The sequence below is a fragment of the Arvicanthis niloticus genome, chromosome 23, assembly GCF_011762505.2.
Source record: "Arvicanthis niloticus isolate mArvNil1 chromosome 23, mArvNil1.pat.X, whole genome shotgun sequence".
NCBI classification, from domain to species: domain Eukaryota; kingdom Metazoa; phylum Chordata; class Mammalia; order Rodentia; family Muridae; genus Arvicanthis; species Arvicanthis niloticus.
In genome coordinates this window covers 5,889,489-5,913,834 of record NC_133430.1, presented here as the reverse complement: position 1 = coordinate 5,913,834, position 24,346 = coordinate 5,889,489, and the positions used below count along the sequence as shown (strand labels likewise).

The 24,346-nt window shown below is 50.4% G+C and overlaps 2 protein-coding genes across 7 annotated transcripts in view; one reads left to right on the top strand and one right to left on the bottom strand.

Annotated features, from left to right (window-relative positions):
* Brf1 (BRF1 general transcription factor IIIB subunit) overlaps nucleotides 1-24,346 on the bottom strand; it is a 51,820-nt gene that overhangs the window by 7,594 nt on the left and 19,880 nt on the right. For 4 of the 5 annotated variants that reach the window (XM_076920978.1, XM_076920980.1, XM_076920976.1 and 1 more), the window contains 13 exons: nucleotides 24,065-24,137; nucleotides 17,615-17,764; nucleotides 16,439-16,532; nucleotides 14,515-14,641; nucleotides 13,688-13,727; nucleotides 13,515-13,607; nucleotides 9,791-10,054; nucleotides 7,930-7,991; nucleotides 7,256-7,337; nucleotides 7,124-7,179; nucleotides 5,699-5,955; nucleotides 885-936; nucleotides 268-439 (listed from right to left, as the gene is read on the bottom strand). In XM_076920978.1, coding sequence (XP_076777093.1) covers nucleotides 268-439; nucleotides 885-936; nucleotides 5,699-5,955; nucleotides 7,124-7,179; nucleotides 7,256-7,337; nucleotides 7,930-7,991; nucleotides 9,791-10,054; nucleotides 13,515-13,607; nucleotides 13,688-13,727; nucleotides 14,515-14,641; nucleotides 16,439-16,532; nucleotides 17,615-17,764; nucleotides 24,065-24,137 — 1,522 coding nt within the window. The remainder of the gene's footprint in view (nucleotides 1-267; nucleotides 440-884; nucleotides 937-5,698; nucleotides 5,956-7,123; nucleotides 7,180-7,255; nucleotides 7,338-7,929; nucleotides 7,992-9,790; nucleotides 10,055-13,514; nucleotides 13,608-13,687; nucleotides 13,728-14,514; nucleotides 14,642-16,438; nucleotides 16,533-17,614; nucleotides 17,765-24,064; nucleotides 24,138-24,346) is intronic. The other variant, XM_076920977.1, reaches the window with a different exon arrangement.
* On the top strand, nucleotides 20,708-23,178 carry Btbd6 (BTB domain containing 6). 2 transcript variants are annotated; one of them, XM_076920981.1, is made up of 4 exons: nucleotides 20,708-21,222; nucleotides 21,299-21,389; nucleotides 21,493-21,611; nucleotides 21,759-23,178. In XM_076920981.1, the coding sequence occupies exons 1-4, from the start codon at nucleotides 20,846-20,848 to the stop codon at nucleotides 22,789-22,791; spliced, it is 1,620 nt and encodes a 539-aa protein (XP_076777096.1). In that variant the 5' UTR covers nucleotides 20,708-20,845; the 3' UTR covers nucleotides 22,792-23,178. The 2 variants fall into 2 exon arrangements, with proteins under 2 accessions (XP_076777096.1, XP_076777097.1); XM_076920982.1 differs by lacking the exon at nucleotides 21,299-21,389 and having other exon boundaries at nucleotides 21,089-21,222.

Genomic DNA, 24,346 nt, shown 5'->3' with positions numbered 1-24,346 from the left:
GAAAGCATGCCTGATTCACAGCTAATGCCTCACTTCCCTGTGAGCTGGCCCCTAGCCTCTGCCTGGTTCCTCCTAGCATATTCAAGAGCCTCAGAATCAATATGGCCAATTTTCAGTGTCCTAGTTCAAATTCCTTCTTTTGCAGAGAGAAACCTTGTAGCCAATAGGCTCGTATTTGGAAATTACTCAGGTAAATGGCTATGTCTCTTTGTCTCTGGATGCCCTCACAGTTCCTCTACTGGGCCCACAACCATGTGGCCTACCCACCATCGCCACCCATCATCTGCAAGGCGCTGACACACGGCTCTCCATCCTCCTCCTCGGCCTCCTCCTCATCTGCATCCTCCTCAGGATGGTACGACACAGGGCCACTCTCCACCAAGACTGCTGATGGCTTGACAGGCTCAGCTCCCAAGGTGGGGGAACTTAAGAGCAGGGCCTGGAAGAGAGGGCAGGGCTCTGGAATGAAAGCAGAATATGTGCCACCCTCCTAACTCTAAGGGACCCTCAGGCTCTCTCAGTCTGGGCATGGACACTCCTCAGGGTTTCTGACCCACACCTGAGCTGGGCTATGAAGTCCCAGCCCTCCTTTCCCCAAAGTTATCAACTGAGGGAAGATCCTGTGGTATGGAATCTAGCCTTTGCCCACTCTAGTCCACAGTGGGAATTAGCTCACCCTCAGCCCCAGAATAGCAGCGGATAACTGGCCTTTACCACCTGCCTGCTCTACTTCTGTGACCCAGAAGCCCTCACCCTCCGAGCTTCAGGATTCTCTCCTGGAGCCCAGCCAGCACTGGAGCAGCAGCCAGCTGGGCCTCTCCCTGCCAAGCCTGACGGCAATTTGTGCTCCTAAGGCCTTGCCCTAGCTGTGCAGGACAACATACCTCTCCCACAGCTGCCTTCTTAGCCGGCGGGGCAGACACCAGAGGCCTCAATCTGAGAGAAAGTATAGAAACAGCTTCAGTTCAGTCTGGTACGGAAGTGAGAGACACGTACGTGTGTGTGTGTGTGTGTGTGTAGGCTCAGAGTCTAGCCTCAGTTGACCCCTGCTTGCTTGCTGACCATTGCTGACTGGCAGGACTGAGGGCCCTGCCCAGGCAGCTACCCGATGGGAACCACCTTTGCACTCTATAGGGTTCCCAGAGACAGGACTTTCACTGTTCTGCTAGTTTCTCATCATGGTGGGCTTGACATCCATTCAGGACACAGGAAGAACTCATAGTGTACCATCCACATACTTAAAGATGCAGCTTTGTGCAGTGTGTCTCTAGTAGCATGGCTAATCTCTCCTGACTGGGTCCTTGTCCACTCCAACACATCTACCGTGGCATCTTACCCCAGTTTCTCTTCCCACCCTCAGGCCTCCTGCTGACTTTAGGTCTCACCTGCTCCTCAGTTTGCTACCTGGACACCATTACTGCTGTGTCTTATTTGCTTCATCAATGCCTGCCATCATTCTTCCATCGACGGGAGATATATAAACAGTATAAAGGCAAGCTCTACCAGGCCGTATGCTGGGCACCCCAGGCCAAGGCTCTGCACTGTCCTCCCTCCCCCTTTACACAGATATCAGAGGCCATGGGCAGTCACCATGAGCGAAATTCCACAGGACCTCTCACTGGTCAACATTTAGACCCTGAGAAAGCTGAGGACAAGGGATACACAGTTATGAAGAGAAAAGAGGTGGACAAACCCACACCTGCCCCCGCCCTCTCCACATGGCCCCCCATTACTTTGACCAGCAGTACCTCCATCTCCTCCACATCCTCTAGGCCTTCTGAACACAAAACCACCTTAGACATCTATGTCACAAGAAATAGAAGGGAAGACAAGCCACTCATGCCAGAGGAGACAGTCACAGTGTCGTCCAGGCCAGTTTAAGTCGGCTCTGGGCATGGTGAGGGCCAACACTCTTTCCTTCTAGGGCACAAACTGTGTAAGTAGGTACTGACCTACTGCTGCTGGGTCCTCTGAGGCTCAGGCCTGCCCAGCTATGACGTGCTACGTAACCTCCGATGATACCGGGAAGGGAATCTCATAGCAGGCAGATGCCACACGACACCTTAGCTAGGGAGCTGAAGCCTTCTTAAAAGTGCTCATGGCCTTTCTAGGACCCATGTAGACCCAAGACCAGTTGGCAGGCCTCACAGAAGGTCTGTGAATGCCGAGGGATGTGTTTAGCGTGGTGTTACTCAGATCACAGCTTCCAGGATAGTCCCTACAAGCCACAGGCCCAGGGAACCTCACTGCTGCCAATCTCCCAGCCTTGACCATAAAGGCTACATGGTCACAAACATGCCATGGCCGCTGATCTCTAACCAGGACACTTCCTAAAGGACAGCCACATGGTAGGTAGGGGCTCTGTGTGGGGCCTGGGCACTGTCTCTACTGAGCTGAACTGTCTGAACCTGACCTGGGAAACCCAAGAGCCTTTGAGTAAACCTAGAGACACTGGATCCATTAGAGGTAGATGCTGAGTGCTACAGCACCCTCAACAGCCAGCCTGTGCTGAGAAGGAGCTGTCTCTGGTAGTGAGTAACATCTACTAGAAAAAGCTCAGATCCTAGAGCCATGTGGTCTTTCTCCTGTCCCTGCTGGAGCTGCCTGAACTGGCCATTCTGAGTAGGGACGTAACATGAGTGCAGGGGTAGGGGCACTCTAGCCTTGAGGCTTTATAACCCTCTCAGGATATCAGATATCAGATATAAACTCTGACCCTATCAGGGTTCCATCCAGGTGACCATGTGACTACTAAGGGTCAGCACTGACAGCACTGACCTAGTTGAGCTTCAACTTGAACCTGTGAGTGCTCAGAGCCATCACTCTCAGGGTCTGTTTCCAGCGGCAGCTAGACAGATAACGATGGGGTACAGTAAGCAGAATAATAAGCAGGACTGAGAATGCCTTCTGGAGGACGGAGGCAGGGTTAGGAGGTTAGGGAGGGCCAAGCCCTGGTTTCTGCCCCATCTCACCTACTACATGTGCAAGGAAGAGCTATGGTGGGATTCTCTCCACATCTCTCTACTTAGTAATCTCAAAGAAAGAGGTTCTATGACCACACAGGAACTGAAAGGGGAGCTGAAAAACTCAACTCCCTTCTGAGGAAGTTGCCTCATGAGGACTCTCTTCATACTTAGTACAGTCAGCATTGATGGGTGACAGAGCAGCCAACCTAGGGCAGCGAGGGGTCAAGGAAGGCCTGTAAACAAAAGGACACACCCCACTAGTTCTGGAACAATGGACAGAGGAAAATTCAGGACCTGCCCATATACAGAAGCAGCTGGAGGCAATCATAGAAAGATCCTACAGAGGAAGAGAAGACGACAACTGTCCCAGCACCTGGGGCTGGGAACCTGTAAGGACAACCCTGTGCCTATCAAGTGGTCAGAGTGACAGGTATCTCATTCTTGGTTCATGGAGAATAAGCAGGCCACATACAAAACTGTTCTCAAAAGTTTGCCCCACCAATTAGCACTGGGCTGTGCAGAGTAAAGTAAACAGCAGCTCAGTGATGGCTTAGGTTACCTGAGCCAAAACCATAGGACGGGTCTTAGAGACAGACCCTGTCCACAGTATCCACCCAGAAATTTAAACGTGGCTTTCATCTTACTCCTTTGCCAAAGTAAGTTCTAGCTGGACAAGACTTATGATATAAAAATGCAGAGGTAAAAACAGCTGGAGTAATGGGGCACACTCATGAGGTGGAGGCAGAGTTCAAACCAGCACGCATGCACACATCACTTATGGGTAGAGTCTTCTCCTTTTCTTCCTCTGTCTGTCTATCTGTCTGTCTGTCTGTCTGTCTGTCTGTCTATCTGTCTGTCTATCTATCTATCTATGGATTTTAGGCTTAAAAGTCCTGTTTCCTCCTTTCTTAAGACATGGTCTCACCACATGGCCTAACTGACCTAGAATTCACTATGTAGACAAGGCTGGCCTTGAACTCAGAGATCCATTTGTCTCTGCTTCCTAAGTGTGAAAATTAAAGGCGTGCACCACCACTCCTGGTGGTCTCTTGCTCTCACCCCGCCCCTAAGACTTACTTTTATTTGTGTGTGTGTGTCAAGCATGTGTGGGTACTTGTGGAGGTCAAAAGAGAACATCAGATCCCCTGGAGTTTACAGGAGCTGACTGACATGAGGGCTAGGAATTGAACTTGGGTATCTCTTAATTCATGGGGGTTAGGAACTGAACTTGGGTATCTTTTAATTCATGGGGAGTAGGGGCTGAACTTGGGTATCTCTTAATTCATGGGGGGTAGGAACCGAACTTGGGTACCTCTTAATTCATGGGGGGTAGGAACCAAACTTGGGTACCTCTTAATTCATGGGGGGTAAGAGCTGAACTTGGGTACCTCTTAATTCATGGGGGGCAGGAGCTGAACTTGGGTATCTTTTAATTTATGGGGGGCAGGAGCTGAACTTGGGTACCTCTTAATTCATGGGGGCAGGAGCTGAACTTGGGTACCTCTTAATTCATGGGGGGCAGGAGCTGAACTTGGGTACCTCTTAATTCATGGGGGGCAGGAGCTGAACTTGGGTATCTCTTAATTCATGGGGGGCAGGAGCTGAACTTGGGTACCTCTTAATTCATGGGGGGCAGGAGCTGAACTTGGGTATCTCTTAATTCATGGGGGGCAGGAGCTGAACTTGGGTACCTCTTAATTCATGGGGGGTAGGAGCTGAACTTGGGTATCTCTTAATTCATGGGGGGCAGGAGCTGAACTTGGGTATCTCTTAATTCATGGGGGGCAGGAGCTGAACTTGGGTACCTCTTAATTCATGGGGGGTAGGAGCTGAACTTGGGTATCTCTTAATTCATGGGGGGTAGGAGCTGAACTTGGGTATCTCTTAACCACTGAGCCATCTTCCCAGCCAGTTTGTGATTACTGGGGACTGGGTCTCACTATTAGTCACGGCTGGCCTTGGCTTCACTATCCTCCTGCAATGGCTTTATATTACTAAGAAAACAAGACCCCACCCACAGCAAAGGGAAGCAGCAATACAGAGCCATGCAGATGTCTGCTCCATTAAGATAAACTAAAGCACGTCGGGCTCCTCCATGGACAAACTATGGTTAATTCAAACATGGAGACATGGAGTAGTCAGCACCTTACAATAGGCTCAGGGCGGATGGATGCTAGCCACACTGGGTGTCCAGCTTATCTCTAGAGCTAAGAAAATGAACTCTTGAGACCTCATCGAAAGTTGGCAGCTACCACCTAAGAGTTCATAAGGAGGACCACACATAGCTGAGCAACCACAAACATCCCTTTGTCAAGCTGCAGAGCAACAGTGACCCAGCACACTGAGGCTGACCTATGCTGGCCCATATCTGGTTTCCTGACCCCAGCAGAGGGGTCATTGTGGCAGCTTCCTCCCTCCCAGCAGAGCCAATGGTACAGCACGTAGGATGTAAATGTGGCAGGACTGGAAGAGTCCATTTCCACTTAGTGTCCAACTGCTTTCTGGGGATGGAGTAGGACCTACCAAAAGCTACCAAAAGCCTTGCAATTCTGGGACCCAGAAGTGGGGGTTTGAGGGAATCAAGACACACCCACATCTGGAGATGGCTTGTTAGCATTCAGCAGACAGTGGACCAAGTGTGGCTCCTGAAGCTCTGGCTGGAAAACAACAGCCCAGATGGGAGAGCCTGGTGTTGAGCAGGCAGACGCCTAGTCCAAAGGGCAGGACAGTACCTCTTCCCCATGCTTGTGCCAGGATCAGCACTATTCTTGGTAGCTGTCCGTTTCCTCCGTGACAGCTTCTTAGTGCTTGCATTCTCTGGGGGCTGCGCATCGTCCCTGGGCGGACTGCCGCTGCCCTTGCTGTTAAGGTCCCGTAGCACACTGTAGTTGATCTTGCTGGAGATTTTCTTCTGTTCCAGCATCTTCTCAATAGCCTCCCCAGCTGTGCTGGCTAGGATTGGCTCCCGGCGTTTGCAAGACTTCTTGGGCTGAATGAAATACAAAAGTAACTCCTCCTGTCACATGCTAGCTTCACAACTGCCATTTACACTTGGGCCACAGCTGTGACTCATCAAGGGGAACAGGAAACTACTTTGGTCATCTTGGCAGCAACCAGCCATGGCACCTGCTACCCTTACTTTCTGTGAATCTACCTTTCCAGCTAAGCCTTGCTTGTGGAGAGAAAAGTGTTTCACACAACACAGAACATGATGCCTGGTCGCATGGAGTTTTAGGACCCACTTCCCTGCCCAAGTCTCAGTCCTCCTTTGAGGTAGGTACCACTTATTCTCTGAGCCTCCATCTTGGACCCCAAGAAGTTTTGCCAGCATCATATCTTCTCATCGGCTCCTGAAAGGTTCAGCCCCTTCCTAAGATAACAACTACTTGGAGGCTGAAACTCCAGAGGGAACAACTGAGCCAAGACTACTTGCCTGTTATCAAAGAATCTAGGCATGAAGACAGGGGTTTTTGTGTGTTCAACAGGACCTCAAGCACAAGGACCTGAGTCCAGCCCTGTATCTCAATTCTGTCTGCCATAATCCCTGTGCTGGATACCTCACTCCAAAGCTGGGGGCACAAACCATCTGTGAAGGAGCACGCAACCAACATACAACCTGGCAGTCAGGGATGAGGGTCCTATGGCTTCCACAGCCTGACCCAGGTGGGTGCCTACGGACTCCAGGATGTCGTGGGTAGCCCTGGCCTTGTATTTTGATGCTAATTCCACTTTCCCTGGAGGGTCTTCAGATGAGGAGTGAGTCAGTACACTGGTGACTTCTATTGAACCTTCTGTCCATCTTATAATTTGTAAAATAAAGGCTAGAGCCAATGATTCAGCTGTAGAAGGGGAGATGGAGCAAAAAGTTTGGGGGAGGACAGAGGAGAAAGACATGGAAGGACAATGGAGGAGAAGCAGGTGGCCGAAAAACTCACAAGTTATAAGGAATCTCATAGCTGGGGAATAGAACAGTGTAATGGTGAATCTGCCCAATCTAGGTCTGCAGTTTGTATTCATAATTACTGAGTTGCATTTTCTTTGACCGGGCTTATTTGGGTTGGAGATTTACTGCAACAGGGGAGAGGTGTTCCCAGGTTCTTCCTCCTGTCAGCCGACACGAAGGCTGAGCTAGGCTGTGGAGAGGCGCCCATACCTACCTTGTGCTCCTTGTAGATGCCAAGCTCCTTCTCCTTCGCTATTCTTGCTTCTTTCTCTGTAAGGTGAACAAATGGCGGGCCTCAGCAAGGGACACGTCCTGGGAGCTGGGCAGGTGGATAGATGGTACTTACCCCTCTGCTCCCGCAGGTACTCAGCATTCTCCCGCATCCACAGCTCAGCTTTTACTCGGGCTTCTGACTCGTTCAGGATGTACTGTGGGGAGCACAGAAAATGACGTCAGCACTCTGAGGTTGAGCTCTCAAGTCTCCAAGGTCTTTCAGCAACTAGCTTCCTATTTATATCCTCAAACTGCTAAGGAAAGGATGTGGGAGAGTCTCCCTTCAGCAAAGTGACCTGTCACTCCTTTGTCCCTCTCTGCCAACCTCACTCTGCAGCCTGAGCCAGTACTGATAGCTCCTAGGCCTTGTCAGGCAGATCTCCGAGACACACAGGCAGGTGTTAGTCTGATATTTGGGGATTAGAGATGGACATTTGTGACACAGCATGAACGAGAACTCAGGTGCAAGCCAGGTACAGAACTCAGGGCCTTTCCAACATGGTTCTGATGGGGTTGCTCGGGGTTTCAGAAGGTCACATGACACTGAGGCTGCCTTAGAGTGGAGTTTGGAGGAGGGAGTCCAGCAGATGTCTGCACTGCAGGAACTCACCTTGAGAGCACTCATTCGTCAGGGACGTCTAAGGGAACACAAGGTAAGTGATAGGCCTGAAGCCACGAGTCCAGCCCCACTTTAGCCTCCTTGAGTCCCAACCACCACTGGGGACAAGGAGGCCCAGGCTGACTTACTCTGTCAATCTCAAGGTCATCGATGCCACTGAGGTCCAGTTCCCCGTCCCCTGAAGACTCTTCTAGAGAGAAGAAACCCAATCTGTCACCGAGGCTGCCCTAGCAGACATTGCAATCAGTGTCACCAAGGCTGCCCCAGACGATACTGCTCACCGTGGGCATGCTTAGGGTCAAGGCTGGGGCAAAGGGGGCAGCCCACACAGCCAGGATGTCTGAGGTGTCTTCTTCAGCTCTTAAGGCTGAGGCCCTGGGGTGATCAGACCACTTCTGGAGGCTCTCTCAAGTCCGTCCCACTTTCCTTGCTTTCTGCCCTGGGCTGCCTATGCTCAGATTGCCAAGTCTCTTTGTATTGCTTTGAGTCAGTTGCTCCCTCAAAAGCAGATACCCAACTGTCCTCTATGTACTTGGCCCACAGGTGAAGCATTCTGCCTCCCAGCTGAGAGGTCTAAGCCTCACATAGGTGCCAACTTTCAACAGTTCCACCTGTAGGAGAGGACCCACCCTCTCAAAAAAGCCAAATCCTCACTGGGTCGGGGGCAGAGCCACATTACAGGAATGGGACCAGTTACCCTTCCAGAGCCATTGGTGTCTCAGCCCTTCTTCAAATTGACTTATTTATTTATTTAAATTGTGTGTGGGTGTTTTGCGTGCATATATGTCTGTGCATCAACATGTGTGCAGTGCCTCCAGAAGCCAGAAGAGGGCATCAGATCTGGAACTGGAGCCACCATGTGGGTGCTGGGAATCAAATTCTGGTCATCTGAAAGAGGACAGTCAGTTTCTTAACCTCAGAGTCATTACCCCAGCCCTCCTCCCAGTGTTTTAAAGGTGAACGGCAAGAAGCTGTAGAGATCTGGCAGGGGCAGGCAGGGTGGCAGGGGCAGGGAGGGTGGCAGGGGCAATTGTTAATCTTTATGTTCTGTCCATCTTCAGGCTCAGCAGGTGACACTGACAGTGATGATGGACAACCCAGGCTTTCCCAGCCTAGCAACAGGGAAGGATTAAGAATGGCCTGCTCCGGGCTGGAGAGATGGCTCAGTGGTTAAGAGCACTGACTGCTCCTCCAGAGGTCCTGAGTTCAGTTCCCAACAACAAAATGGTGGTTCATAACCATCTGTAATGGGATCTGATGCCTTCTTCTGGTGTGTCTGAAGACAGATAGTGTATTCACATACATAAAATAAATAATTCTTAAAACAAACAAACAAAAAGAATGGCCTGCTCCTCCTCCAACTGCATGACTCCAGGCTATGCCAGATTCCCTCTCTTAGTCATTTGGGAGCCCCTGAAGTTCAGCTATACCAGAGAGCTCACAATGATAACAGGCCAGCTGGCATCTCAGTATGCTGGTGCACACCCAACTCTTTACCTTGTATGATATGACTTAGACATCAACTTCCACAATTTACAATCATCTTCGAAGAGTCTCAATGGAATAAACATCTTTATCAGGTTTGTCTGAGGGCAAATCTGTGAGGTGCTACCTTGAATACTAGTTGATACAGAAAGACCCAGACTGTTGTGGTAGCACTGTTCCCTAGGCAGGGAGTCAGTCCTAAACTAGGTAAAACAGGACAAAGGAGCAAGTGAGCAATGATGTGTTTCTTTTCTTTTTGCTACTGTCTGTGGCTGTGAGTGATTTTAGTTGTTTGAGTTCCACCTTGTCGTCCCTGAAAGGATGAACTGTACCCTGGAATTGTGAGGCTGAGCTGCTCCCCACAGCTGCCTCTGACAAGTATTTATCACAGCACGACTATTGCACAGGGGCCTAGCAGTGCCTCACCCCAGCCCATCATATTTCTGGTCCAATCTACAGCAGGGGCCATTCAGATGTAAACTTCCCTTGTCCCAGGGCACTCACTGGGATCCCCACTTGGGGAGGAGATGCACTCTCGGATGGAGTCGGAGATGCCCAGGCTGGCTGCTGTGGGCAGGGGCCCAAGTAGGGACTCCAGGGCGAGGGGTCTGTTCCCCCCATCAGGGTCTTCTGCTGCCTCTGGGCCGCCATCCTCCCCCAGGAGCTCTCGGTAAAAGTCCTTGTTCATGTGGCTGGCAGCAGCCTCCAGCTCTTCATCTTCAGTGTCTTCCTCACAGAATGGGCTGGATGTGGCGTCCTCACCGGAGCCTAGGGACACACGATTCGCACACCACCTGTCAACCAGGCAGAAAGCCAGAGAGAACCCACTTTTGTAACAGAAACATTTTTGCAAAGCTGCAAAATAACCAAGAACACAAAACTACCAAAAAGCATGACTTTTTCTGCAGCAGAGAAAGCACAGTCCTGGCAGCAAATGGTGTTGGTTGCCCACGTGCAAGAAAAACCTGGCTTATTCCTCATGCTCTGTGCAAAACTGGCTTACATGTGGTATCTCAGAGGGTAAGAATACTCAAAGACAAAATGTCTGTGATCTAGGGTTAGGTCAAACACCTCAATAACACTAAAACAGACCCCATAAAGCACAGATATATTTTGAAAGAATCATGATTTAAAAAAAAAAAAAAAAAAAAACTATAATGCCTGCCCTGTGAAAGACACTATAAGACAAAGGTGAGTCATGGCTTCTTTCCAGGTGACGTCTGAAAGGACAGTGTGGACACAGACAGTGCCTGCACTCAGCAAACAGAACCCAAATCTAAAGAGGCAAACAGAGACCAGCACAGAGAACACCTGAAGGGCAGAGGAGAGGACAGAGCCATGGAGCCCTGACACATACTCCAAGTCAAACCAAGTCAGAGAATGAGAGCTGCTTCTACCGTCAAAAGACTGCTAGGAACTTACAGCACACACATGGGTGACATCATCAGAGAGGAAGGCAAGAAAACAGGGCGACTGGCTACATCCATACTGACAATGTTGTGAAGACTATTTGCCAACACCACCTCCACCAGGCCCAACAATTCCATCTGCCCAGTACCACAGAAGTGAGTATCAAATGAGACCGAACACAGGAGTATCTAGGACTGATGCAGGTGCATGGACAGGAGTGCTATGCTCCTCACCACACCTACACCAACTACCAACACAAAGGGCCACGCTGCCAATGGGCAGCACCAAGACCATGCTGAGGAAAGGCAAGGGAACACACTGTGTCTGTAAAAGATTTCTGCACAAAAGACTAGAAAAGACCACTAATTCTGTGACAGAAAGTGGCCAGTGGCAGCCTGGAGTGGGGAGGAAAGGTGGGTGCCATTACAAAGGACACAAAGATGGGGCAGGGACAGATCTCAGTGGCAGAACACAGTGACTGTGTGCTGGTCTCACCTGACACCAGGGCTATCCACAGTCAATGCTCAAAAGCCAAAGGTGCCTGCAGTGTGTACATCATGCCTTTCGGTGTTTGATCTGAAAGGCACATCCTGCCCCTAGCCTGGATGGACTGACCCAGAATGTCCAGCTAGTTGTTTGCTGCTGTGCTCCAAAGCCATGATATGTGGAAGAGAGACACAGGTAGGATTCAAGAAAAAGAGGAATAAAAAATTACACAAGGGATGTTAGAACAAACAGCTAAGACCAAGAGAACTCTAAAGGCTTATTAAGTAGACAAGTTTACTTCAAACCACTAAAGAAGGATGCTTCAGATCGGATCAAGACCGCAAACATGGTCTCTGCTGTGTTAGAGAAGTCCCCCAGGTGAGCATAAAATGAAAGAGAAGGACAAGCGGAGACTTACTGACACCTGGGCCCACGTGTGCCCCAAGGGATAGGCTCTTGGGGGTGGCGAAGAGCCTCCTGTAGAAGAGAAGAGAAGCCTTGGAGATCCTAACAAGGCAGTGGCTATCTCTGTGGATGAGGGGCCACTGCAGGAAGGCTCTCAATATCTATCAATAGTGACAGTGGGACAGCCTCACCTCTGTGTCAACAACACAAGGTACCCCTCTACAGTGTCCATGGAAACTGTGTGCCCCCAGGAGGGACTAATCAGCACTTGCTTCTGATCACTGTACAGCAAGGGCAGGAGTTAGTGACCGTAGCAGAACACGCCTTACCCCCAGAATTTCCATAGCTCTCTCACATGTGAAAGAGAGGAAATATCTTGAGACTAAGAAACTGCAAACAGGACAGTTCTCACAAGAAGTCCACTGCCCCAAATGCACACAGCCAGCAGACTCAGAACAGAGAAGTCAGGCAGGTAACCTGGAGGCGGAGTAAGACTGGAAGGAGGAAGCCAGGCAGAAGTGAGTGGCTAAACAGAAGGCAGCAGAGTATGAACATGCAGCAGATGCTTACTCAACAGTCAATAATCTAGGTACAAAACAAGACTATGCAAGTCAAGAAAAGATCACAAAGAAAACCACTACACAGAGAAATCAAAAGTAGCAAACCACTCTGCAAACATACAGACCTAAGCCCTGGATAGGTATGAGTAGGGCAGCTACTAAGGCCCAAATGACGCCCTCAAGGAATGAGGGAGAACCCAGTGGTGTGACTGTGAGGACACTGGCTCATATTCACCCATTGCACGATCTCCTGTGGTCTCCCGAGATACCATGGCCCTCTGAAACCCTCGTTTCCACGGAGATTAAAAAAAAAAACAACTCGACAGCAGTGCGTGGGCATTTACTCACCATGACAGTGTGCCCGGCACGTGCACTCGAGTCCATGGGAGCTCAAGTGAGGATATACGACTGTCCCAAGATCAGCAAGATGCTGCGGGGTCAGACAGACGTAGGGAAAAGGAAGAGCTGGTAGAGAAGAGCAGCAGAATCACTGTACGCAGACGACAGCATCAGATACCCAACGGCAAAATGACTGAAAACTAGTACAGGTAACGAGAGAGTTCACACTGCACAGGAGGAGGCAGTACACAGAGGTCAATGCTATTGTCAAGCTGCAAGTTGCCATGGGAACCAAAACCAAAGGAAGAAAGATGCTACTTACAACAGCCGCACAGAAGGCAGCAGCGTGGTACGAGCACGGGCGCAAAGCCTAGACAGAAGAGAAGCTAGAAGCTAGAGAAGAAGAGAAAGACAAGTTGCACAGCTTCCCCCACGCTGACACGTGAGACAGACAGTGGGCTGGAGTGGCATAGACAAGGTAATCCTAACGTGGACATGGAACATAAGCAAGTGTCGGCAAACACAAAAAGGACATTCACATTTGCCTGGCATGGCTCAGGATGTTAGCACACCACCAGTCTGACGGGCAGAGAGCACAAGAGAACAATCACAGGGATGCCCAGAGAAGCTTCCCCAGAACAGGCGCCAAGGAAGGAGCAGGAACTTAGGCTTTCAGTCTGCACAGCAGAGGAGAGCTACCCAGCAACACAAAGTTCATAGCAACTCAGAAGAGCCCACAGCAAACCACACAGGCATATGTAAGAGCACCCCACAGTCATGGCCTTGTCCTGTGAGCAGCTGGGCTGGAGAGCAGGCTCCCCAGGATGGCACAGGCAAGGCTGAAGCTCCTCTACAGCCAGTGAATGGCTGGGCGGGGAAGGGCGTCCCTGCAGTGACTCGATATGAAGTTAGTGCTTCAGTGTACGCAGTGACAGAGTAGCCAGGGGTGGGTCATGGGTCAGTGAGTAGGGAGGGTTAGGGGTGCTGGCCTAGGGCCCTCATGGCCCATAATGGCAGGGAGGACTCACCATCCTTTGACAAGTTGGCGAGAGCCCCTTTTGCTTTTGGTCGGCTGTTTTCTAGCTCAATTTCAATGGCATCCTGGTAAGTGGATATTTCACCTAAATGTGTTAAAAGCAAAAAATAAGCATGTCCATTTCCTACCAAAAAGGAAGTGTGTGTGAGAGAACTGGTTAGTTACCTTCAACTTCTTCTAGCTTTTTTGACAGGACCTGTTCCAGCTGAAAGACAAAAGGGTCTTTGGTGAGGAGTGAGTCAAATGCTCAATATGTCATTGGTGACAAGGCTGTGGGATGCCATCAGAATGGAGTTGTAGGCCTGGCCCTCTCCTTCCAAACAACATGCATGTTGGCCTGGACAGAAGCAGCCTTTCTAAATGCCCAAGAACTTAAAAGCTAAACCTCCACCAGGCAGTGGTGGCGCACGCCTTTAAGGCAGAGGCAGACAGATTTCCGAGTTCAAGGCCAGCCTGGTCTACAGAGTGAGGTCCAGGACAGCCAGTGCAGCACAGAGAAACCCTGTCTCGAAAAAACAAAACAAAACAACAACAACAACAAAAACAAAAACAAAAAGCAAGCCAACTAACTTGCCTGGGCAGGGTCAGGTTTGTCCTATCTGCAGAATGTACCCCCTATAGTCCCCCAAACTCAGCTGCAACCCACCTCTGGCCCTCTGCCTTCCCCTGCTGAGTGCAGTCCCAGCATGAGAGCAAAGTCACAAGCTCAGTGACATGAAATAAAGGCTGGCTGCAGTGGCAGCTGCCTCGATGATAAGGAACAAACCAGAAACAGAGCTTGGCTGTGAGGATGGCTCAATGGGTCAGGGGAGGAAACCCGCCATGAGCCTCAGGGTGGCCAGGAGGTTCCCTCCACATGCAGCACATTCCTAAGACTCATTCTCAAGGCCCACAGAGGAGCAAGTCAGCAGCCCAGAGAACAAGAGATATGAGGATGTCGGCGAGCAGATGCAGAAAACCAGAGTGCTAACGGGAGGCACGCATGCAGCCACCTGCTTCATGCGCAGCTTCCTCTGTCCAGCCGTGTATGAGGGGGGGTCACACTCCTCCTCCAAGTCGATCTTCATAAACTCGTCAATGGTAAGCTGACTGGTGGGAGTGTCTTCAAACTCTGTGAGCCTAGGACAGGAAAGCAGAGGAGCCATGGCACCATGCTTGACACCTCCGAGCCTCAGACATCCCACAGGGAAGGCCCAGCTCTACCCGACCAACAACTTGAGTAGGCCCTTCTGGACAGCCAACAATTTAAATCTTATCAACTTCTCTCTGTTTTCTTTAAAAAATGTAGTGCACTTATGGGAGCGGTGCTCATGTGCCTATCGTGCACGGGTGCTACAAAGCACAAGTGGCTCAGACGACTACTGTAGGCTCAGCTCTCTCCTTCTACCGTGTGGTTCTGCACATTGAACTCAGGCCGTCAGGCTTGGCAGCAAAGGCAAATGCTTTGACCTGTTGAGCCACTTTGATAGGCTAGCCTTTGACTCTTCATCTGCAGGCCTCCGCTTCACAATCACTGTGAGCATGAGCACATACTAGTGGATAACGTGTTTGCTTTGGGTTTTTTTTTCTTTTAGAATGTCATGTAGCCCAGGCTGGCTTTGAAGTTACTATGTAGCTGAGGAAGACTTGAACTCTTGATCCTCCTGCCTTGAGGTCCCTAGAGCTGGAGCACAAAAGTGCGTGGCTACAATTTTTAATAAAATAATAAAATAAAAATTTAAGTTTAATAAGATGGATCCGCAAGTAAGGGTGTTGGCTGATACCTGAGTTTGAATCCTGGCACCTGTGTAGTTAGTGAAGGGGAAGCAATCCTGGCAGGTTGTCTTTTGATCTCCATACACATATCTGCACACACCATATTTTTTAAATGTATTAATTTTAAAAAAAGGAGGGGCTAGAGATGGCTTATTAAGAACACTGGCTGCTCTTCTAGAAGACCTGGGTTCAATTCCCAGCACCACATGACAGCTCACGACTGCCTGTAACTCCAGTTCAAAGAGTCTGACACCCTCACATAGACATACGTGCAGTCAAAACACCAATGCACATAAAATAAAAATAAACAAAATTAAAAAAAAAAAAAAAAAAAAAAAAAAAGCGGCTGTGTGGTAGCACAAGCCTTTAATCCCAGCACTCAGGAGGCAAAGGCAGGAGGATCTCTGCAAGGTTAAGGTCAAGGACAACCTTGTCTACACAGCAAGCTCTAGGTTGGCCGGGACTACATAAAGTAGTGTATCTCAGAAAAGAACATCTTAAAGAAGAGCCTGTGAGACTGGCTTAGCAACGTGAAGGACCTGAGGACCACAGAGCAGAGGGAAAGAACTGGCCTCGGCACATCGTCCTCTGACCTCTACATGTGTGTGCTGTGGATGTGTGTACATGTGCATATAGACACGCAAAAAAAAAATAATGGAGTAGAAACTTTTGAAAGTACTTTTAAAGATACTAGAGGCAAAATACAATTTTCTGATTGCTTCTAGAAAGTACTATGGCAGATCCCTTCAGCAGAAACAGTCATCAAGCATTAAAGCCTGTGACACGTGTCACCTAGTGGGGTCCCAGCAAGTCCTCAGCATGTTCAGTGTGCCCAGGTTAGCCAGAAGAGCTGGGCACAGAGCCTTGGCCCATCAGAGACATAGGGAGGTTTAACCAACTCTAGCAACAAGTCACTTGGACCTTCAAGTCCAGAATGGACCACAACAAATGGGACGAGGCTGCCTCTGGTGATATTCCAAAGCAGCTTTTCTGCCTGGTTCCAGTTTGTGAGGTGGGAAGCCTCCATACATAACAATCTACTAGACTCAAGAGACACTAGGGTAATAAGCCAAGCTCTTCCCAAGGGTCAGGCAACCCAGGGCAGAAGTCGCTCCCACACACAGACGGGCAGCGGCCATCACACAGAGCCCACGCGCTCACCTCTTCCGCAGCGTGGACTCACACACTTTGACTACACTGATGACCTCTTTGACCGTTCTCCGGAAGTCATGCATTCTGGCTGCAACCAAAAGCGCTAGGAAAGAAACAAGAAAGAAAGATTACCAGACAACTCCTATAGAGATGAAAGCAAGCAAAAGTCTGCCTTAACTCTGGCCAGTGACAGCTGAACAAGTGTGTGCAGGATGTGTCTGCTGTGCCTTCCCTGAATAGACCTATGGTGTGCACAGTCCTGGGCAGTGGCAGTCCTCTTCTTATTCTGGGTTGAGGCTATACTGCATTCTACTGTTAAACATACAAGAAACTGAAACAAGAAACTCAAGAATTTCTTAAAATTCCTCAAAGCACATGAATTAACTTTGAGCTGTGTTAAAACATGAAACCTCCTGGTTATGATGGAGGAGGGGATTCTGAGGATATAGTAAAGCTGGGAAAGGCTGGTCGAGGATTCTGGCTGACAACTGTAAATTACGGCAATAGTGAGTGAAGGGGCCCTAGGATCTGCAGTGGAAATGTGGAAATCAGGTTTCAGATGCAAGCAGTCTGAGGTAGCATCACCCTACCACTGGCTGAGTGCAGATGTGGTACCAGGCTTTACAGAGAGATAGAAAGATGGATGCTACAAAAGAACAGGCCCCTGCTGGTCTGGACTCTTCCTGAGTAGGGACCTCTCAGTCTAGGACCAGGTCCTTACAGACACAACCAGAACAGCCATGCTGCTGGGCTAGCGAAGGCTCAGCGTCTCAGTGAGAGGCCATATTACTATCCATGCTCAAAGAGGCAACTTGCCATGAGTGGACGGACGCCTGGGGTGGAACTAGGGCTGCCACTGTCATCTCACCCTCTGAGGTGTTTTATCTCAGAGCCTGCAGAATCCAAAAAGGGAGGACGTGCCGGAGTCCTGAAGGAGTAAAGAAGGCCAGGCCAGCCCTGGGGTTTATGACACAGCTCTTATATAAGGAAGACTCTGCAACTACAATCTGGAACTACTCATGGGCTTGACAGCTTAAAGGCTCAAGACAGATGACTACAGTTCAACTTACCTACTATGCACTGGGCCTGAAATTTGACTGCAATCACCCTCCCACACACATGTGTGAACTTATCAAGTGTCAGGATAGAAAATGCTACCCAAGTGCCGTATGGCCCACACTGTACCTGCTCCACAGAGGCCAGAGGGACGCCGGCCCGTGTGCATCCAATCCCTTTTCATTCTCTGCAGAAGCCTCAGGGCTGTCATGGATACCTCATGGTTCTTCTCCCCAAACTCCAGGAGATGAGCAAAGCGTGGAATGTACAAGCATGGGTCTGCACAGTAGACATAACACGACAGTGTTTATAAATTGGTGTACACACAGCACTAAGCAGAAGCCCACAGTTGGGTGACTTTACCCACTTCTCCATGTACACAGGCTCTGAGGTCGCCTCCCCTGAAACACAGCCTCTGGGACCCTTAGCTGGCAGCTATGTTTACTGTGCCTGAAAAACTGCTGCCCTCACATGGTACAGTTCTGGGCATGGATAGCAGAGGTGAAGGGGAAAACGTCCGCCTTCTCTCAGAGAGTGAGGCGTGTCAGAGGACAGGACAGATACGGGCTCTTTATGCACGGCACCCTCTGAATTTCCCCAATGTCCTGGCCGCTGTCAGCTCAGCAGCTTACAAAGCTAGCACAGTGGGCACACAGGTGCAGCATGCATTCAGTTGCTTCTTCTTAGTGCCTGGCACTCTGCTGAGTACTGAAACTGTAGTCACAGGTTTATGGAGTTCACCAATGGGGCCAGCAAGAACAACCAAGTCACTTGAGGAATTCAGTTCATCGTTACCACACCATTAGTGCTGACAAACAAAGCCACCGACTAGGGATCAAGGCGCTCTCAGGCCGGAGAAGCATGCAGCTTGGAGAAGCACGCAGCTTGGAGAGCACCAGCAGATAACGGGGGGGGCGGGGGGGGGGGGGAAGGGGTCTTGGAGAAACTGGGGAAGCAATCAGTCAGTTCATCTTGTTTTTCCAGACAGAAAAAGGGAAAGAAAGGGAGGTGAGCTGAGCTGCTGACTGATAACCAGCCCTCTGCCCAGGCCAACTGACCTTTACAAAGTGACTGCATGAGACCACACATATAAGGGCCCACTCCAGCTCACACAGAGACTCAGACTCTGGCTTATAAATGTACCTGAGCTACCGGGAAGATGAAGAGGGAGGACCCTCAGGTTCTAGAATTTGAAGCCAGCCTAGACAACACGGATAGACCCCACGTCTTACAAGGGCAAGGAACTAGAGAAGGACTTAGGGAGGTTTAAGCGGACAGGGAAGATGGAGGTCCTGAAGCATCCTGCTTTATCTTCTTTAAGGAGTGGAGTCTGTCTGCACATGGGGACAGAGCTGGAGTCATGCGATGCAAGAAACACTGAAAATACAAATGTCTAAACCAAAAAAAGGTGAAAAAGAAGATAAAGTCTGGAGAACGGAGTAAGGTGGAAAGACAACACTGGACTACATTTACTAAACAGACTTTAATTCTCTGCCTCACAAAGTGATCCTTTCACACGGTCTGTGGAAGTTATGAAAATGGTATGTATATGAAAGAACAAAGAAACCAAGACGGGCCTGACGACTCCTGCGTGTAATCCCAGCACCTGGGAGGCAGAGCCACATGGATCTCTAGGACTTCAAGGCCAGCCTGGTCTACATAGTGAGTCCTAGGACAGCCAGTGCTGCATAGCAAGACCCTGTCTCAAAAAAAAAAAAAGCCAACAAACAAATGAAAGGGGAAAAAAAAGACACAAGTGTAAGGGTAGTCTCTTCAGCAAACAGGCTGGGAAACAAGGTTTACTGTCACATGTAGTACTATGACCAAAGAGACCAAAGATGTACACATTAAAAAGACAACAACAACAACAAACAACAGCAAAACCACAGGGACAGAGCAATGCTTCAACACAAGCAAAAACAGACAAACATGGTAACTTCAGATGGCAAAGAATCAACATAGCAAAGGAGTCTGTCCCCAGACAAGGCAACCACAAAAGAGGGAGAAAACATCTGTACTCAAGAGCTCAATGCAGTGAAAAAGCCAACTGATTAGAAAGTGGGCAAATGACTTGTGCAGATACTTCTTCCAAGAACATATACCAATGACCAAGAAACACGGAAGGGTGCTTGACATCAGCAATCGAGATACCACTTCATATCCACTAACACAGCCTCTACAAAACCCAGCAAATTATAACAAGGTTTAGCAGGATGAGAGGAAAGAGTCTGTGCACACTGTGGGAGACTGAAAAAAATAATACAATCACTAACAAAGGCCGCTGCAAAGTTGGCTCAAAAAGGTAAATGTATCTGTACAGTGGTAGTGCACACTTCTAATCCCAGCATGCAGGAGGCACAGGCAGGCAGATCTCCGAGTCTGAGTTCCAGCATAGCCAGAGCTACACAGAAAAACCCTGTCTCAAAAAACAAAACAAAACAAACAAACAAACAAAAACAAAAAAAAAACAAAAAAAGAGGGGAAGGACGAAGAGCTGGATATGACTGACTCAGTGGTTAAAAGTGCTTGTTGTTCTTGCAGAAGAGCCTGTACCCATCTACCCACACCTCACAGTTCACAACCATCTGTATCTCCAGTCCCAGGAGATCCAACACCCTCTTCTGGACTTTGCAAACACCAGGTACAGACAAATCATCCATATACATAAAGTAAAAACACATAGAATAAAAACGGTAAATGAAGACGACCATTTTATCCACCCATCTGACTTCTAGGTAAAGACCCAAAGAATTGCAATTAGGATCTGGAAAGGATAAAATTCCCTTTCTATGATCACAACAGCTGGGATATGGAGTCCACTTTGGAGTCCACCCTTCAGCTAGATAAACTGAAAAACAAAATGTAACACACTGGAATAGTTAACTTAAAAAAGAAAAGTCTACATAGAGAGTTTAAGGCCACCCTGAGGTACATGAGGTCCGGACTCGTGAAAGAAAAACAAATTCTGACATAATACAACGTGTACGGCCCTTGACTTTATGCTTCCTTAAAGAAGCCAGACACAAAAGGGGAGATCGATCAAGCCTTGCGTCTGAGACTCATTTCGTCCACGGAGAAATTCTTTTTCAAAACCTGAGCTGTTGACAAGGTCTCATTTCTGAGTGATAGAAGATGCAAGTACATCTCGCCCTTAAACCTGGGCACCCGGGCGGGGCTTCAGCACATACACACCCAGGGGCGGGGCTCTGGACTGAGAAGCCGCGTCTTGACGCACGGTGACGAGAGACGCCGGCGCCGCAGCAGTGGGTACGGGCGGGACGGCGCCCCCTGCGGCCGGGCCGTGGGCTCGGCGCGGGGTGCGGGGTACTGGTGGGCCGCGGGCAGGGCCGGCGTGGCCCCATGCTGCTGCCGCTCGCCTGCCTGCATGGGCGGGTGGCGCAGTGCCTAACCTCCCTGCTGGTGCTCGCAGAGCCGCTTCCCAGGCCCCGGCGCAGCGCGAAAGCGCGCGGCGCAGCACCGACCAGTGCGGAGCCCGCCCCAGCAGGAGCGAAGATGGCCGCGGAACTGTACCCGCCCGCCAATGCCTCCGCAGCTACTGCCACCGACATCGCCAACAGCAACGCGGCGGGCGCGGCCGAGAGCACGAAGGTCGGCCTTTGCTGCCCGCCCTGCCTGGCACCCGCCCCGCTGCCGCCCTTGCCTGCGCCGCCCTTGCCAGACAACAACAATCCCGAGAGCCCCAACTGGCAGTCCTTTCATCCTACGCTGCGCGAGAGGTGAGCCGCCGCCCGCCCCCGGGCTCTGGAGCCCGGGCGCGCGCCGTTCCAGCCCGTGTGCCTCTGCCCTTTGCAGGAATGCGCTCATGTTCAACAACGAGCTGATGGCCGACGTCCACTTCATCGTGGGGGCTCTGGGGGCAGCCAGGCGTGTGCCCGCCCACAAGGTGGGTAGGGGCGCAGCCCTGTCCCCTGGTGGGCCTGGCTAGGTGCGTCTCCCTGGGCCTTGTTTACTGCCCTGTAGCTCAGGTGGTTTTCTTTCCTCCACAGTATGTCCTGGCTGTTGGCAGCTCCGTCTTCTATGCCATGTTCTACGGGGATCTTGCAGAAGTCAAGTCAGAAATCCACATTCCCGATGTGGAGCCTGCTGCCTTCTTGGTCTTGCTAAAGTAAGTGCTGTGCTCTGGGTCTGGAAGGATGGGGTGGTTACCTTCCAATAGTCCCCTTCATGTTTGCTACAACCCAAGAGGTTGTGCAGGGAGCCCATGAGCTCCTCAGCCCTTGCAGCTCCCCAGGAGAGTCCCTGCCTTACCCAGGTACATGTACAGCGATGAAATAGATCTGGAGGCGGACACAGTGCTTGCCACTCTGTATGCTGCTAAGAAGTACATTGTGCCTGCCCTAGCCAAGGCCTGCGTCAACTTTCTGGAAACAAGTCTGGAAGCCAAAAATGCCTGTGTCCTGCTGTCCCAGAGCCGACTGTTTGAGGAGCCGGAACTGACCCAGCGATGCTGGGAAGTCATTGATGCACAGGCTGAAATGGCCCTGAGGTCCGAAGGCTTCTGTGAAATTGACCGGCAGACACTGGAGATCATTGTGACCAGGGAGGCCCTCAATACCAAGGAGGCTGTGGTCTTCGAGGCCGTCCTGAACTGGGCGGAGGCAGAATGCAAGAGACAGGGCCTCCCAGTCACTCCTCACAACAAGAGGCATGTTTTGGGAAGAGCCCTCTACTTGGTCCGGATTCCAACTATGACCCTGGAGGAGTTTGCCAATGGTGCTGCCCAGTCAGATATCCTGACCTTAGAAGAGACCCACAACATCTTCCTTTGGTACACTGCTGCCAAAAAGCCCCTCCTTGACTTCCCCCTGACCAAGAGGAAGGGCCTTGCTCCACAGAGGTGCCACCGCTTCCAGTCTTCTGCCTATCGAAGTAACCAGTGGAGGTACCGTGGGCGCTGTGACAGCATCCAGTTTGCGGTGGACAGAAGGGTGTTCATTGCTGGGCTGGGCTTATATGGGTCCAGTTCTGGGAAGGCGGAGTACAGCGTGAAGATTGAACTCAAACGGCTAGGGATGGTCCTGGCTCAGAACCTCACCAAGTTTGTCTCAGATGGCTCCAGCAACACATTCCCAGTCTGGTTTGAGCACCCAGTCCAGGTGGAGCAGGATACCTTCTACACTGCCAGTGCTGTCCTGGATGGCAGTGAGCTCAGCTACTTTGGGCAAGAAGGAATGACGGAAGTGCAGTGTGGAAAGGTGGCCTTCCAGTTCCAGTGCTCCTCGGACAGTACCAATGGGACTGGAGTTCAGGGTGGACAGATTCCAGAGCTCATCTTCTATGCCTGAGGTGTAAGGGTTAGAGTGGACTTGCCACCAGGCTCTTCCTCCATGGAGTCCACCCAGTAAGTGCAGTGGAGGTGCGGGACACTGCCAGCTGCCTTACTGACACCATTAAAGGCTTGGCTTTACTATCTCAGCCACCGTCTGAAACCTGACTTTTCACGGCCAATGTCCACTGACCCTAGATGGCATTCCACAGGTGGAAGACGGACTTGGGTCCAAGGTAGTCCCAGATCCCTGTCCAGTGACACCCAAGCTTCAGGACCCGCCCCCTTTGGATTCTAAGTGGTTCCAGCCTACATTGAGGCAAAGCCACAGATTGCTGAAAAGTCACTGAAAATAGCTCCATCCTGTTTAAGTGAATTTTCGTAATAAAGGTTTCACAGAACACGAGCCACATGTAGATAGATGACTGCAGGAACTAACTGGGGCACTTTCTTTCTCAGTTCTACTGAAAAGGACATCTTGTCTGTATGAGTCTGCATGCAGAGCTCTTAAAATCAAACCGTATCTTAGGGGAAGCTCATCTATTCCTAAGATGCCTGTGGCTTCTGGGCTGTCTTCCTCTCAAGGGCTGGAGAACTCTGCAGAAGGGTGTTTCCTTTGTTAAAAGTGCCTCAGGTTCTACTGCAGGGTAAGATTTAAAGAGTGGGCTGTGCTCGGCTGCCTACTCGCTGTGGGTACTGGGTAAAGCAGGCTCCCTGGGCCTCAGTCTCTGTCCTCCCTTGCAGTCGTGTTGTCCTGGGAAAGCAGCTGGCCTTCAAAGGCCCACCAGCAGGGCAGTGGTCTTTGGGGAGAGAGCATGCGCCTTGACCCAGTGTGCCTAACACCAACGCTTGGCCCTGCTGGACTCAAAGCTCCACTCCCAGACCCTCTGCTTTAGCCTTGTGCCGTGCCTCTTTACCATACGTTGATGTGTCAGAAACCATACAATCCCCATCTTTGCATATGGCAAAGACCATGGCTACAGGGCCCCAGTTCTTAGGGCTTCCCTCAGCTGTGAGGCGGCCCCTGCCTTTCTCAAGGCACCTGCTTCACACAGCACGGGTTCCCAACAGGAAGCACTGGACTCTTTCTCTTTGTGTCCTGGGCCACGCCTGACAGGCACTGGCAGTCGTAGCCTTCTGAGTTTGTACCAACGACAACAGCCTGCTGGCTGTATTTACTACACATTTTAGGAGACCTTTTTTTAAAGCCTTGGTGTTCTCTACTTTGACCTGACATCCCTCTACTCTGAGAACCTTAGCACATGTTAGTTTCCTGTCGGAACCCAACCTACCTATAGCTGGTGCATTGATGCAAAGCTCCCTCGCCAAGAGCAGAAACGTCTTCCCCAACACGTACACGTTAACCTGTGGCAAAAAGAACACAGAATTGGTATTCAAGAAAACATTTGCTGCTTTTTTCCATTCTTTTTTTAAAATAATTTCTGTTGTTTTTTCGAGACAGGGTTTCTCTGGGTAGCCCTGGCTACCCTGGAATCAGGCTGGCCTCTACCTTCTGAATGCTGGGTAAAGGCAAACACCGCCACACCAGCTCAGCTGCTGTTTTCTTTAAAGTA

Bases quoted from the DNA above. Each gene is read 5' to 3' on its own strand.
- Btbd6 (XM_076920981.1), top strand. From the start codon at position 20,846: ATGCTGCTGCCGCTCGCCTGCCTGCATGGGCGGGTGGCGCAGTGCCTA. The intron at 21,223-21,298 runs GTGAGCCGCCGC...TGCCCTTTGCAG, and splicing joins CATCCTACGCTGCGCGAGAG to GAATGCGCTCATGTTCAACA. The intron at 21,612-21,758 runs GTAAGTGCTGTG...TGCCTTACCCAG, and splicing joins GCCTTCTTGGTCTTGCTAAA to GTACATGTACAGCGATGAAA.